Source organism: Gopherus evgoodei, chromosome 8 (assembly GCF_007399415.2).
Source record: "Gopherus evgoodei ecotype Sinaloan lineage chromosome 8, rGopEvg1_v1.p, whole genome shotgun sequence".
NCBI lineage: Eukaryota > Metazoa > Chordata > Testudines > Testudinidae > Gopherus > Gopherus evgoodei.
The window spans coordinates 1,645,937-1,660,867 of record NC_044329.1 but is presented as its reverse complement, the minus strand read 5'-3'; the positions used below and the strand labels follow the sequence as shown (position 1 = coordinate 1,660,867).

General features: G+C 53.9%; 1 protein-coding gene across 5 annotated transcripts; it reads left to right on the top strand.

The window, feature by feature from the left end:
- The first annotated feature begins 3,395 nt into the window (after positions 1-3,395).
- Positions 3,396-14,338, top strand: SIMC1 (SUMO interacting motifs containing 1). 5 transcript variants are annotated; one of them, XM_030574036.1, is made up of 10 exons: positions 3,396-3,508; positions 4,697-4,952; positions 7,050-7,279; positions 8,103-8,153; positions 9,139-9,287; positions 9,732-9,923; positions 10,565-10,693; positions 12,257-12,413; positions 12,809-12,893; positions 13,899-14,338. In XM_030574036.1, exons 1-10 carry the CDS (start codon positions 3,413-3,415, stop codon positions 14,117-14,119), a joined length of 1,566 nt encoding a protein of 521 aa, XP_030429896.1. In that variant the 5' UTR covers positions 3,396-3,412; the 3' UTR covers positions 14,120-14,338. The 5 variants fall into 5 exon arrangements, with proteins under 5 accessions (XP_030429896.1, XP_030429892.1, XP_030429891.1 ...); XM_030574032.1 differs by having other exon boundaries at positions 4,697-5,446; positions 8,103-8,172; positions 9,175-9,287; XM_030574031.1 differs by having other exon boundaries at positions 4,697-5,446; positions 8,103-8,172.
- Positions 14,339-14,931: the final 593 nt, after the last annotated feature.

The window sequence follows — 14,931 nt, the reverse complement described above, 5'->3', positions numbered from 1 at the left end:
CATGTAAAAGGTAATAATTAAATTATTCAGCAATTACTTTTTCACCTTACCATGTGAATTTGCTCTTTATCTACCTGTAAGAAAAATTAAGGCATTTTTTACAAAATATCATAAACAGTTTTCATCATATTTATTTTTAAAAAGTAAAACATTATTGAACTGCTGGTCCAAATATATTTATTATTCTTACTTTAACATAGCCAGTTATGCTTAATTAAAAATATTCTTTGTATTGTTACTTCTATCTGGATTTCAATAAACAAAAATATGAAAAATGTTAAACACGAGTTAATCATACGCGTTCATCAGCACTTAATGGAAAATAGGTATCATTAATTCACGTGGTTTTTCTGAATAAGTCAGTCATTTTTGGCACTGCATTTCTTCAGCCAATTTTTCATAGTTGGGAGAGTAGGGTGATATTCCCATTCATAATCAATCGTCAGGATGGGCATCTGTGAGCTGAGATCTGTGTTTTGATGTTCATTGTTGAAAACAGAACTTTGCATAGATAAGTGGAACCGAAATAAGATTTTATTTTGTATGCTACATTTTTTAAGGCAGGAAACTTTTTTCAGTCAACTAGATTCCAAAAGTTTTCATCTGTTGCACAGGATTTTAGAACAGTATCATTTTGAAGGTCCAAAATCTCCAGTTCCACGTCTTCCATTCTTACTTGAATGAGACTCACAATTGATGTAGCCATTTCTGTTACCTCTATTTGGCAAGTAAAAGGATTGACAAGAAAGGCAGCAACAGGTTCAATGATGGTGGAACTGCTGAAATCTCTTTTCAGATTGTTCCAGAAGTGTTTGAATGTGAATAACAAATGGCAATGGGTTAAAATCACTGTCACATACCATTTCCTTCATACTTGGGAAATGTACAAGAGACTTCGTCTTCATATGTGACATCCACAAGATCAGTTTTCTTTGAATGATTTTACAGAACCTATCATTTGAGTCACATGTTTGTCTTTTCCCTGGAGTTCAAGATTTAAAATGTTCAATTTGTCAGTGATGGCAGCAAGAAAAGCCAAGTTGCTCCAAGTTCTGATTTGTGGACTTCAGAAATTCTTTGATCTCTTCAGTTAGGCTTAAAAGACTTGCAAGAACTTTACCTTTGTTCAGCCATCGTATTTCTGTGTGCAAGATAAACAATCTGATCTTATCATCAATATCTTCCAACAAAGCCTTAAAAAGTTGGTTTTGCAAAGGTTTCGCTCAAAAAGAGTTAATTATTTTAATAACATTCATGACATGTTGAAAAGAACAAACTTCGAACAAAGCTTCTTGCTGGATAATACAATGATAAGACAAAGTTTGGAAAGGATTCATTCTTCTTGCAGAGTGCAATGAATCCAGTGGCGCTGCCCATCATTGCTGGTGCCCCATCGGTAGTGATCGCAGACAGCTTGTATAGTGGCATCCTAATTGATGTTGCGTATGATTCGAATAAATCGGGTCGGCAACCTTTCGGCAGTTCTGTGCCGAGTCTTCATTTATTCGCTCTAATTTAAGGTTTTGTGTGCCAGTAATATATTTTAACGTTTTTAGAAGGTCTCTGTCTGTAAGTCTATATTATATAACTAAACTATTGTTGTATGTAAATACGGTTTTTAAAATGTTTGAGAAGCTTCATTTAAAATTAAAATGCAGAGCCCCCCCGGACCAGTGACTAGGACTCACCCAGTGAGAGTGCCACTGAAAATCAGCTCGTGTGCTGCCTTCGGCATGGGTGCCATAGGTTGCCTACTCCTGGAATAAATTATAGATGGTCTCACTCTTTGTTCGTGCTTTCATAGGCAATACTTTTAGTAACTCTTCTTTTACGGTGAAGTCGCTAAATACCATCCTCACCATAACTGCCAACTGCACTGTATCCAATATATCTGTTGACTCATTGAATTGCAGTGAAAACCAGTCACGTTTCCAAGTCATCCTTTAGCTGAGTTTGTACGTCGCTTGAAATTGCATGTATTCTCGTAACTGCATTGTCTGATAACTGCAAGTCTTGTATTGCTGACAAAATCTCACCCTTGTTAGGAAATCTTTGAAACAGACAATCGGCACTAGTCAGAAATGCTTCCTTCAACAATTCATCTTGAAAAGGTTTTTTCTTTGCGAGCGGATGAGCAATTTTAAAGGAAGCAATAGTAGTACCTTTAGACTTTACCATGTGTCTAGTGAAAACAGATAGGCTTGATTTGATTAATTTTCTTCTTTCTCAACTCAGACTCAAGTGGATGACTAATGTCAAAAGAGCCGTGATTAGTTTGGAAATGGCGTTCGACGTTATGTTTTTTTGGCACTGCAACAGCAGCCCCGCACGATAAACAAACAACTTCCCTTTATTTTCAGTTAAACAACAGGATTCTTCCCACTCTGCACTGAAATAATATGTACATTGTCTTTTATTTGAACCACTCATTTTGGGGCAAAATGTTAAAATAATAAATCGCAAAGCACAAGAAAACAGCAGTATCAGTGCAGCGGAAGAATACTCACATACAGGGCCGGTTCCAGGCACCAGTGCAGCAAGCCCATGCTACGGGGTGGCATTCCGTCCATTCTTAGGATGGCAGAGTCGGAGCATTTATTTTATTTTATTTTATTTACTTTTTGGCAGCAGTTCTAGGCAATGCAGAGGTGAAGCTGGAGAGAAGCCGTGAGGACAGAGAACACCTGCACTTGCAGCCTGGGAGTTCTCTGTCCCCGGTAGGCACGGGGCCCCAGCTTCTTTCCCCTGCTGGGCACTAGAGGGGTGCACATAGATGCCCCGGTGAGCACCATGGCACCTGTAGGCACCACGTTGGGGACCACTGGTCTAGATAACAAGTCCTGCTATGAATGCAGGGGACTGGACTAAATGATCTCTCGAGGTCCCTTTCAGGTCTATGATCCTGTATAGCAGGGGGCTGCTGGAGTAGGGAGAGAAAGCAGCCCGAGCCTCGGGGAGCTGGGACTGAGTGGAGAGTTTCCAGGCTTGAGGGCCCTGAGGACTTTCTGTGCTGGGATCAGACATTCAATAAACCCTTCTCTTTTACACGGCTGACAGTCAGGGCAGGCTAGAGACGGCTGCATTGTTCCCTCCGCTGCTGGAGATCCCCGAGCAGGCCCCCGGCGAGAGGCGGGCAGGGGCAATCGGAAGAGGTGGTGGGGCCGCGGGCCAGACCGCGGGCAGAGAGCGCACCCTTCACGGAAGGCTGTGACTGCCAAGGGGGGGCCGCCTGCCGAGGAGCGGCCTCAGGGCTCTGGCTGATGCGGGTCTCTCCGGGCGGTGCGGGGGCGGGCGAGCTCGTGCCAGGGGCCCCGGGCGCTGCGTGTGGGGCGGGTCGCGGGGGGCGGGGCGAGCGCAGGCCCCGCCCATCGGCGCGGCGGGGGCGGGGCGCGAGGCCGGCCGCGAGCGGGCGATGGCCGAGGCCGTTCTCCTCCTCAGCGACTCGGGCTCGGAGGGCGGCCGCTCCCCGCCCCGCCGGAAGAGGCGGCGGCTGCCCCCGCGAGGCGCGGTGAGTCAGCGGGGCCCCGGCCCCCAGCTACAAAGATGGCGGCGCTTCCGGCCGCGGGCCTGGCTCCGCACCGCCCCCCCCCCCCCGCGGGGAACCCCGGTCCAACCGCTCCCAGCCCCGGCCGGCGGAGCGCGGGGGCGGTGTGCGCATGCTCAGTACCGTCTGCCGACGCCGCTGCCCTTAGCGCCCCCGCCGGCCGGCGCGGACCAAGCGCCGCGGGGGGGGAGGGGCTGTTAGTCTGGAGTCCGGCGGCCCCTGGGGGGCTCACAGTCACTGGGGGGTGGGACACCCCCTCCTCGCTGGGAACGGGCTGGCCCGGCGCGGCCCCGGCCGGACCCCCGGCTCTGCCCGCATCTCCCCGCCGCCTCGGGCCAGGGGGCCTCCAGCCCGGAGCCTCCGTCACTGCCGGGGCCGGCGGCGGGCGTGGGGGAAGGGCCCGGAGCGGATCGTATCACAGCGGCGGCGGCGGCTGCAGGGAGCAGCTTCCGGTGCCGCAGAGCAGGGACCGCGGGGCTGGGCTCGGGGGCAGCCCAGCAACACCGATCACCCCAAACCCACCCAACTCCGCTGCTCCCTGTCCGGCGCCGGGCCCAGGCCCATCTGCCAGCCGGGCTGCAGCTCACTAGAGCTGCCAACTTTCTAGCTGCACAAAAACCAGAGCCTGCAGCCTGAGGACTCAGGACTGGGTTTGCAGGCGGTGCCTGGCGAAGCTGTGTGGTGCAAGAGATGGGGTGCTGGGAGAGCCCTTGGGGCACTGCTCCCCCACTGCAGGAGTGGGCCCTGACGCTGAACTCTGCAGTGCCTTGGGGCAGGGGCTTGTTCGCTGCTGGGATGCTGCCTGATAGCCCATTTGCCCATCAGGGAGGGGCAGGGTTTGCCCCAGGAATTAGGGCAAGGAGGGCCCCCGCTAGGCTAGCCTAGGCTTTTCCGAGCACAATTCAGACGGTTGCTTTACGTGGCTAGAGGCCGGGTGGCAGGTTTGTAATCTTGAGCAGGGGAGGCACATTGCTTGCCGTTGCCGCTGGCTTTCTGTGCACCATGAGTAAGTCCTGTCCCCATGCCTCGTGCGATCCCATGGGGCTGATGGGTGTGCCCCACCTCCCCAAGGTCCCGCACCCAGGGAAAAGGGGAGCCCAGCCCATGAACTCCGAGTGCCAGCAGCACTAGCTGCTGTCTGTCTGTCCCCAGGAGGTCATTGATCTAACCGGGGAGGATGTGTGTTCGGAAGCAGCAGCGCAGGATACCTTCACCGTGATTGACTTGACGGAAGTGGAGGAGGAGCGTCCAGCCGACTTCCCGCAGGGTGGTGCTGGCACTGCTTCCAGCATGGAGTGTGCATCGCCTCCCAGCCTCCCTGCCCTCGTGGACATAAAGCGTGAAAGGAAAGAGGTGGCCGACCAAGGCCTTGGGGCCCCATGGGACGGAGCCCATGAAGAAACAAAGGGTACCCACTTGGAAGGCTGCTTCTCCCCCGTCTCCTGCTGCGCGTACTCTGTCTGCGACCCTGAGCTCAGCAGCAGCCCCACCACTATTAACAGTGACCTGGGCTCCTTGGCCAGCCTCCTGCTGGACTCAGACGTGTTCTCCTGCTCTCCAGCCAGCAGCAATAGCAGCAGCAGCAGGAGAGCATCCTTGGACTGCTCCGCCGCAGAATCTCGCAGTACCTGCCAGCAAAGGGAACACCTCCCCACCTCCCCTGCTCAGAGACAGTGCTCAGCTCTCTCCAGCTGCCCCCCAGCAAGCACTCCCAGGTCTCCAGAGCAGCCTTTGCTGGAGACAAGTAACTCAGTGCTGACTGCAGTGAAGCAGAAGCCCCCCAAGCCAGCCAAACTGGGGCCTGTCAATAAGGCCTGGCTGCATAAACTGCGGTACTGCAGGAAGACTCCGGTACATCACCTTTTCCTCCAGGGAGTGGTGCAGGATGAGGAATCCCACCAGGTAACCTACTGAGATCACCCCACATCCATGCCCAGGGCCAGTCATGGGCTCAAGCACAGGGGTGCTGAGAAGCTGCCACCCCTTCTCAGAGCGGGGCCTCTCTCCTACGTGGAGGGTGATGCCCTGTGCACGCCCTTGGCATTTCCCTTCAGCCAGGCATACCGGGCGTCAGGAATGCGGCTCAAACGTCCCATTCAGCAGCAAGGCGGAACCCAGGGGATTGCAAGCATTCCGGGGGGGGCTACTAATGACTCGAGGGTTTGGGTACCCACCTCTGCAATGCAGCCTGGAGGGAGCTCTGCTCTGGTTCCTCTTCTGCCTTTCAGTTGCCTGTTTTTTTCCTGTCCTTTCCTCTGGCTGCCTTCTTCCCTTTTGCTTCTCTCTGGATCCCCCCACGTAGCTCTGCTCCATGCTCAGCCCTTGCTCTGGCTTTGTTCAGACAGTGGTCTTGGTCCAGTGGGAGAGGCCAGCTGCTCTCCTCTGCTCCTGCATGCAGACACAGGGACTTCTCAGCAGAGTGGTCGGTGGGGCAGGGCAGCCATAGCGAGCACTCATTCCATTGCTATAGCGCTACAAATAACTTATGGCACCCAGGCCAAGCAGACAGGCCCCCGTCAGCCCCTGCTGGACCAGCCTGTGAAATCTCCCTTCCTAATTGGGTTTCATTAGGGGAAAAAGCCCTTCGGGTCCAGTTAGGGAAGTGCCTGGCTAGCCAGGAACCGAGAAGCATGTTACCACACGCCAGCAAAGGCCTGTTAAGATGGGCCCCTTGTGCCCGTGTGGCAGAGCAGTGCAGCTCTTGCAGGCTTGGAGGGGAGGGGGCTTATGCAGGCCAAGCCATTCCATGGTCCTCAGGAACCCAGACCCAGACCCAGGAGGTGCCTGTGCTACCCAAGGGCCCAAGATGCATTTCTTTCAGCTCCCAGAAATGGATGTTCAGTGATTTCACTGCATGGAGATGGGGGGTTGTGTGACTGTAACCCTGGCAACAACCTGGCCATGCAAGTGTGCAGTGAAAGCACAGCTGTCTTTGGGTGACACAGCGATCTCCCCAAGGCCCACTGCAGGGTGTGACAGGCCTTCAGCTGCACCCTTCTTGAGTCTTGATGCTGCTCTGACACATACTGAATACAGAGGGCATAACACTGCTCCTTGGTCTGGGTAGTTGTCCTAAGCTAGCCCCGCCTCGGTGACTGGCATGGCCCCTTGCTACGGATCCTTTCCTTTCTCATGCTGCCGAGAGCCACCGTGGTTATGGAGATTTCCTGGCTAAGAGACCCCTGTAACAGCAAAGGTTTTAGAGCAGGCCCCAGAGTCCTAAATCAATTGTAACATTAGGGTAAGGCTAAAACTGATCTAAGCCTAAGGCATATTGTAGTGCTGGTGAACACCACCACCACCAGCTCTGCTTATCAGCACAGATGAAGCACAACAACAGTGCACCTGTTTGTAAATTTAAAGGCAATGCAAATTAGTCCCAGCCTTGACTCATGGCAAGCAGTGTATGGGGTTCCCAGTTTCACCAATGAGCTCTCCATCTGGGAGTTCTTTGTCCCTTCACACGCCTTGCAAACCTGGTTTTAATCTCTTATCGTCTTGACAGAACGCACACCGGAGGGCACAGCCCATCTCCAGCAGAAAATTGAGCATGGTATCCACCACCATGGAGGAGAACTTCCCCAAGGGCACCCTGCAGTTCCTAATGGACTTCGTGTCCTGCCACCATTACCCTCCAAAGGAGATTGTGTCCCATGTGATCAGGAATATCCTGCTGAGCTCAGAGACTGGGAAGATGCTGAAGGATGCCTACATGCTGCTGATGAAAATTCAAATGTATGTGTTGTGTTTGCCTGGGTACCACCTGCACTGTGCTGCCTGGCTGGGGAGCATGGTTTCCCCTTATGGTGCTGGCCCACCTGGTCTCTATGGCAAGCAGAGGTCTCCTTTTCAGCACTGTGGCTAAGGTGTCCTGTTAGAGGCTAATGCCCCTGCACAGTGGCCCGTACAGATAGCCCTGCTGCATGTGTCTTTGGGGGATTAGAGGCTACTGGCTGGTTCTACATTCTAAATAGCCAGAAATATAGCTGTGGGGAGAGGACAGCGTGACCAGCAGGAGGTGCTAGGTAAAATGGGCTTTGGGAAAGTGGCTCTAACGTTGGCTTGTCTGATGCAGAGGTGAGGGGGTTACAACTCTTTGCTTCCAGGTGGAGATGACCAGGCCATGCAAGTCAGTGCAGTGAGTCCATATGGGAAGGGACCATCCCTGAACTCCAAGCTAGTCCATTGTTCTGGACTGGGCACTGCAGGTTTCTCCACAACCAGAGTTGAAGTCCTTAGGGGTCCTAAACCTGTAGAATTTGTAGCCCAAGGGATCAGCAGTGTCAGTGACCTCCAGAGCATGCAAGCTGCATGGCCAGGCTGTTCTGCACAGCCACAGGGGCGCACACAATGAGAAAATCAGCGAAATCAGAGCTGGAGAACACTACAGTACTAGGGTGACCAGCATGGTGTAAAAACCTGAGGCAACAGGATTACAGCAAGTGACTTGGCAGCAGGGCATTGCTTTGCCTTTCGCCCAGGCTCCAGTTGTCCCACTGAAGACAGGCAAGCCTACGGCAAAGGCAGTAACCTACTGCAAATACCTGTGTCATTTCAGCCTTCATCCAGCTACCGCCACAATGGTGGGATGGGACTGGGAGCTGCTACGGTATGTCATGGAAGAACAGGTACAGTCACTGTGTCCCGTGTGGGCGTGGATGTGGGGGGAGGGCGGGGGCAGTGGCCATGTATTTTTCTTCGGCAGAAGGTAGGTCACACTGAATTTCACAAGCCGTCGCTGTGCAGCAAGGCGTACGTTGCTGGAGCACCCTGCCTCCTTGTAGCTGGCGAGGGCCACTTCAACCAGCAAAGAGCAGCCTTTGGCTCTCAGCATCTACAGCAAGGCCCTGTCACAGAGACCCCTGCCTCCTCCAGCACCTGCAGGAAATCCAATGAGCCCGGAGCAGGCTAGCCAGACGAGCGCTACCCTGCGCCACATTGGCAATTTGTCCAGAGCCTTGGGCTTCCACTAATTGACGTTGAAAGCTCAGAGCACAGCCATCCTTAGTGCCTTCCTTGAGGTGCAGCCCACGCCTCGGGTGGGTCCTGGCAACACTTCGTCTTCCTCCTGCGTGCCTGCTGGCTCACACAGCTGTGGAGCAATGCAGGGTGGGGACCAGCAGCACAGAATGCTGCAGCCCACACTGACACCCCATGGATGGGTGGTTTGAGCAGGGCCTGAGTCCAGTCTCTGAGCTAGTCACAGCTCTGCCAGTGACTTGCTGAATGAGCTCAGGCCTGGCCCTGTGCTCTCTGGGCCAGTTTCCCTAGCTGGTGAAGAGGATAATGGGGCTACAGAGGTCCCAGGGGCTGTGTTTGGAGCTCCTCAGCGAGGTGATGGAACCTTCTCAGCTCAGCCACGTCCCCCTCAGGGCTGCTCCTTGGGCCAGCCAGGCAAGGCACATCCTACCTGAGGGCTAACTACCTTGACCTTCTTGCTTGAGCATATGTACTTGCCCCCCTCAGTCTCCCCCTGGCCTTTGCCCCCAACCTTTGAGGCACCTAGAGTTCCCCTCACCTGCTGAGCCCGTCATATTGACCAGCTTGACATGCTCATGCCCGGGCGCCAGCTCTGAATCGCTCTGGGCCCGCAGGAGGAGACGCTCCCAGGGCGCTTTCTGTTCCTGCAGTACGTGGTGCAGACCCTGGAGGATGATTTCCAGCGGAACCTGAGGCTGCGCTTCCTGCAGAAATCCATTGCCAAGGAGGTGCTTTCCTGTGACCGGTGCTTCAGCAACGTCAAGTAAGGAGCGCTCCCCGCGGCCCAGCTGAAAGGCAGGGGCACTAAGAAACCAGTTCTCCCAGGCCTCAGTGCTATGGTGTAAACACCTCCTTACTTCCCAGAGAGCTTGGGGGCCAGGGAGCGTGTACCTGGCCTAGGGGGGAGGTTCATGGCAGCAGCTGCTGGGAGGTGACAGGAAATGCCCTGCACTCAGCCCGGCCTGCTTTTTCCCAAGAAACTGGGAAACAAACAGCCCTGAGAACAGGAGGAATTCGGGCCGCTCCATTGGGGGCACAGGGTTTATAAATTGCTGTGTGGTTCCCACCCTCTGGGAGCATCTCAAATGTGTCCTGCCTCATGTCCCACACTTGGTCTGTCCTTCTGTTCCAAGTGGAGCAAGGGGTCTGAATGTGCAGCTGGAAAGCCAGGCCCTCATCCTAACTAACATTCATGTTTCCATCCCAGGGAGGTGATCGAGTGGCTGGTTGCTGCCATTACTGGACTTGGATTTTCCCAGCCCCGAAAGCAGCAACAGAAAGCACCATGTCCCTCATCAGGGGCTGACTGTAGCATCTCCTCCCCTGGGCCAGACTCAGCACAGAACGACAGTGAAACTGGGAAGGCAGAGGCCATCCTACCGGCTTTCCTTTCCCAAAAGTAAGCCAAGGAGGCATTGACACTGTCCCTAGAGGCTACAGGGCTGGGCTCCTTTCAAACTAGGAGAGAGACATAAGCTAGCAACTGGCTCTAGTAAAGAAAGTCCAGGGTGCTTGCAGCACGGGTGCCCTGCTTGCCAGCAGCTTAGGTTCAACCTGGCCATGTTTCCACCCCACTGTACCAGTTCCTATCACCTGACTGGAAGGGAGTCACTTGTGCAGCAGGGAGTCTGCCTTGCCTCAGACTGGCCCCAGGAAACCATCTGACAATGATACGCTGGGGCAGGAAGCCCATTGCTAGAGCAAACAGGATGGCAGGAGCAGCAGCAATGCAGGCTTCACCCTGCTGCCCTGACCTGGAGGAACCTCAGCCTTACCTCTGCGTCCGAGGACATTAGGACAGAGTGATGCTTTTGTGCAACACAACCAGTGTCCCCTAGAAACGAGGCTGAGCCCACCTACTCAATCCCCATAGGCCAGTGACAGTCCAGTGCTACCACGTTTACACTGCTAAAGCAGAGCTCGACTCTTGTTCCCTGGATTCTCGGCGTGGGAAGAGGCACATGCTGTTATCCTTCAGACACCGGCAGACACATTAGGAAGAAGCCCTACCTGCTGCCTAACTCTTGTTCTCTGGCATAGGGTGGTGCTGCTTCTCCAGAGGATGCTGTCCATAGCCGTAGAGGTGGACAGGTCTCCCAACTGTAGCACCAATAAGATCGCTGATGTGATATTTCCCTACTTGGTGAACATTCCTCTCAGGAGCCAAAGGTAGGAGAACGACCTATACTGTTCTTTCTTGCTGGGGCTGGTTTGATTCCGGTGCTTACCCCCAAACCCAGCTGCAACTCACAGCTTAGCTAATTGGAACACATGCCAAATTGCCACAGCCTCTGCCTGCGCGGAGGGGCAGAATAGCGCCTCGCAGGTGAAGCAGTGGCCAGCAGATGGGACTTAGACTGGGGCAGACAGAACAGCTGATTTGGATAATCACACCCAGCATCTGATGCAGCCCCACCCTGAGTGGCTGGTTGGCTCCACGTTCCCAGGGTTCTGTTGGCAGGGGGAGGGGATACTCATCCTGACTTCACCAACAAGAATGAGTACACGGGTGCTCAGTGTCATGTACGTGGGCAGCTGAGGGCTGCATATTACTGGCAGCTGGGGGCAGAGATCAATGCAGCACCTGAAGCTGAAGGTCGACCTATTTCAGTTTCCCCGTGTAAAAGAGATGTAAAGCCAAGGCTCCATGATCCTGTCTACGCTATGGTTTCAGCCAGCCAATCAACTCCTACTTTCCTGACCCCCTATGGACACAGCTGGGTCTTCAAGAACAGGCTAACCAGACTCAGTACCTTCCACAGACTAGAGCCCAGGTGTTCTCCAAGTAAGCGTTCTAGGAAACCCTGCCAAGGAACACTCTTAGTGCTACCACTGCTTCCAGCTATAGGGTAGGTAAGGCTCTGGGTCTCCATCTACCTGCCCCTGAAAGCATGTTTGGGACTCACTCAGAGCAGAGTCAAACCTCACTTCCAGCATGCAGGGTTGAGAGGACTTAAGCACGTTAACCCTCTCCCCCTTGTTCTCATGGGACCGTAAGGGTGCTGCCACCCCTCAGCAGCTCTTCCCCTCCTTTCAGTAATCAGTGATGAGGCAGCCTTCAGCTGGCTTTCCTGGGGGAGGAGTGTCTAGCCAGGAAAGCTATTGGCACTTCCCTGTCAACTTTGCTGCTCCAGCACCAAGCAAATTAGCATGGGGGCCCTGGGAGAGTGCCCCATGCACTTAGATCTGGCTAAAAGCCTCCCTTGTTCTGGTGCTAACCCCACAGTGAAGGGAAGAAAAAAAAATCAGAATGCGAGAGCAAGCGGCAGGGCAGCCACAGCATGGTTCTGCAATCTTTCATTCTGCTGGGGGCACCAGTGGTCCCAGCACTGCTCCGCTCGAGGTGAGCGCAGTGCAGGGACAATGCTTACCAGCATTGCTGTGGGACTCGGCGCTGCAGGATGTACTTGTGGCTTCAGGCTGGTACTTCACCCAGTCTCATGCTGCAGTCAGCAAGGGCAGACTCCTGCCCCGCCTGCTTTGCTGGCTGAAGGGAGGCGGAGAAGCTGGTTTCACAGGCTGTCCTGACCTTGAGTAAACATGGGCTGATCCTAATGAAGTGACCAGCGGAGGCAGGATGAGCATCTTGGTAATTAGACTGGCTGCCGTGCTTGCCCTGAAAATGGAGTCCCATTGCTGCAGCCACCAGTATCCCCTCCGCACACACAGCCTTGTGCTGGGCTCGTGGCTCAGAGGCTGCCTTCGCCAGTGCTTCACTCTCCTTTCTTCCAGAGAGGCCTTCTTAAACAGCATGGAGAGCCAGCTCCTGCGCTGCAAAGTGCTGGAGCTCCTGTTCCACCACAGCTGTGACATGCCAGCCTCCCTGCCCTTGTCTCTGAGCAAGATCCTGTATTTCCTGGGCCGCCATTCTCTGCTGCTGCAGTATCAGGTATATGCTCTCCTCTTCCTTCCTCTAGGCGGCCCTGGAGAGCAGGGCAGGGATTCAGGGGGTCTGGGGTTTTCAGTGGCGGGTCCCAGGGCAGAAGGATGCCCCGCCGTGGGTCTTCGGGGCACATCAGCAGCAGGTCCCGGGGCAGAAAGGCTCCCGTCACTGAATTGCCGCAGAGGACCCGGAGCAGAAGACGCTCCAGGGGCCTGGGCTCCGTGAGGGTTTTCTGGGGCCTCCAGAGCGAGTGAAGGACCCTGCTCTAGGGGCCCTGTAAAACTCTCACAGGAGCCCCTACAGGGCCCAGGGCAAATTGCCCCACTTGCCCAGCCTTCTGAGCGGCCCTGCTGCTCTCTCAGAGACCCCTCCAGGTAATCAAACGTCTGCTCTTTGCACAGGACCACGAAGTAACGTGGGTGAGATGGGATGAGATGCTTCAGCATTTGATTTTACTGTTAACAAGTTACCGCACCGTTGTGCTGGGTAAGTATCCTCTGACAATGGCTCATTAGCCTGGCCCAGCCCTAGTGTATAATCTGACCTACTGTGATTCTGGCTCCACTTGGTCAGACTACCCCTTGGCCCCCTTCACACCAAAAGCAGCTGCGATTTCACTTTTCAGTTCCAGAAAGCTGCTGCGTCTCAGACTGGGCTCTGGCTGCTGGGAAAGGCTGAGAGTACAGGAAAAAACACACCGGGCTCATCTCCAAGGGAACAATCCACCCTATGCCACCAAAGTCAAGCTCCCAAGAATTAGCCTGTTCCCAAAGGGTGTGCAGCACAATGCGTTCCTAGTTATTCTGTAAAGGGCTCAACCTGCAGTGCCCTCCCTGGGCAACCCTCTTGGAGGTGTGCAAGCCAGCTGTGCAGAAAGCCCGGGCTGATGGGAGAAAGCCTGCTGGCTCAGATGGGGAAGGGAAAGAAGGGGAGACATTAGGTTAATCTGGAAACAATAGGGGCACCATCTTGTGGCTTAGGATCTAAAATCTGATTTTTGGGAGCGTTACAAAGGTCTCTTCCCTGCTAGGAAACTGCTTGACTATGCTTTCCCTCCACACTGTCATCTCTGCATACACACACCCATGTGTATAGTATTGATTCAACCTGATACCACCTACACCCCCCCTCCTGCCCCCTTGGCCCTAGCCTCTCAGACCAGAGACTTTTCCAAGCAGGTTAGGCAGCTGGCAAGCAGGCGAGTCCTTTGAAAGTGAAAGAAGGGAGGTTCAAAGCCTCTGTGGTGTTGGAACTCTCCCCAGCTTTGCAGAAAACTAGGCTGCTCGGCGTTGGGGGATGGGACATTCCAACTGAAAATCAGCCTCACATGGAGGCTCCTAGCATAACCCTGGGGTGCATGCCACTTTTCCGACTGGTTCTGTGCAATCGCTCTTCACCGAGGGGCATGTACTGACTTCAACAGCTGGGGTCAGACACTGCCCCGTAGGCCCCTGTACTAACAAGCTGACTTACCAGCATTTCCTTCCGCAGAGCACTTAAGAAGTTCACTCAGTGAGCGGATGGATTTAATTATTTCAAATGCCAAACCCCAGCTCCAGGCTAATGACAGCATCACCAGCGTGGACATTGAGTTGCACATCAAGAACTTCAGCAGCCGGCTGCTGCAGATCCTGGGGAAGTCGCTTCCCCCACAGATTATGGACAAGGTGTGTGCGCTTGAAGCGCTGCTGCTCACCATCGCTACCACCTGACAGGAGGAGGATGCTCCCGCGGGAGCTGGCTTTCAGTGCCAGGCAGTAGCCTGGTCAAACATCACTTGCCCCCTGTTCAGTTCTGTTCATATAGTTGTTGTGTAGGCCTAGGAGTCTCATTCCCTCCTCTGAAAGCTGCTTCTCCTTGTGCAACCTGTGTAGAGATTTTTTTTAAATTAAATTTTCCTGGTTGAGTTTCTTTCCTCAAGCTACCAATAACCATCTAGCCGGAGGTCAGCTTCTGAGCCCTGCAGCTGTACCCAGAAGGCAGCACCACCTGAGAAAGTGCTGGTTGTCCTGCTCTGAAGGGGGAGGGACTCAAAGAAGCTTGCATAGTTCAGGTTTAGCTGCTCTCCAAGTCAGGCAAGAGCTGGGGTGGGCAGGGTATGGAAATAGCCCAAGAATGAGAGGTGCTGCAGCCTGAACGTCTTTCAGCAGCTGCTGTATTTTGGTTCCTGTAGTACACTTAGCACTGTGGTAGCTGACCATGAAAGCTCTAACAGAACAAGCTGATTAATGGAGGTGCTGTCACTCTTGCAGAGCCATTCCTTTAGCAGGCTGCTCCTATCCAGCTGGGTGATCATTGTGTACTGGATCCTGCTGCTTCACTCTATAGACCCAGGGTGGCCAAACTTACTGACCCTCCAAGCCAGACTACAATCTTCAGAAGTTCGAGAGCTGAGTGCACATGCCAGGGCTCAGAGCTTCTCCCCTGTGGTAGGGGGTGGGACTAGGGGCTGAAGCCTTGAGCCCCAGCAGGCACATCCCATGGGGCTGTAACCCCTAGACCCACCCCCTCCCCACTAGACAGA

Bases quoted from the DNA above. Each gene is read 5' to 3' on its own strand.
- SIMC1 (XM_030574031.1), top strand. From the start codon at position 3,413: ATGGCCGAGGCCGTTCTCCTCCTCAGCGACTCGGGCTCGGAGGGCGGC. The intron at 7,280-8,102 runs GTATGTGTTGTG...GTGTCATTTCAG, and splicing joins CTGCTGATGAAAATTCAAAT to CCTTCATCCAGCTACCGCCA. The intron at 9,288-9,731 runs GTAAGGAGCGCT...TTTCCATCCCAG, and splicing joins CGGTGCTTCAGCAACGTCAA to GGAGGTGATCGAGTGGCTGG.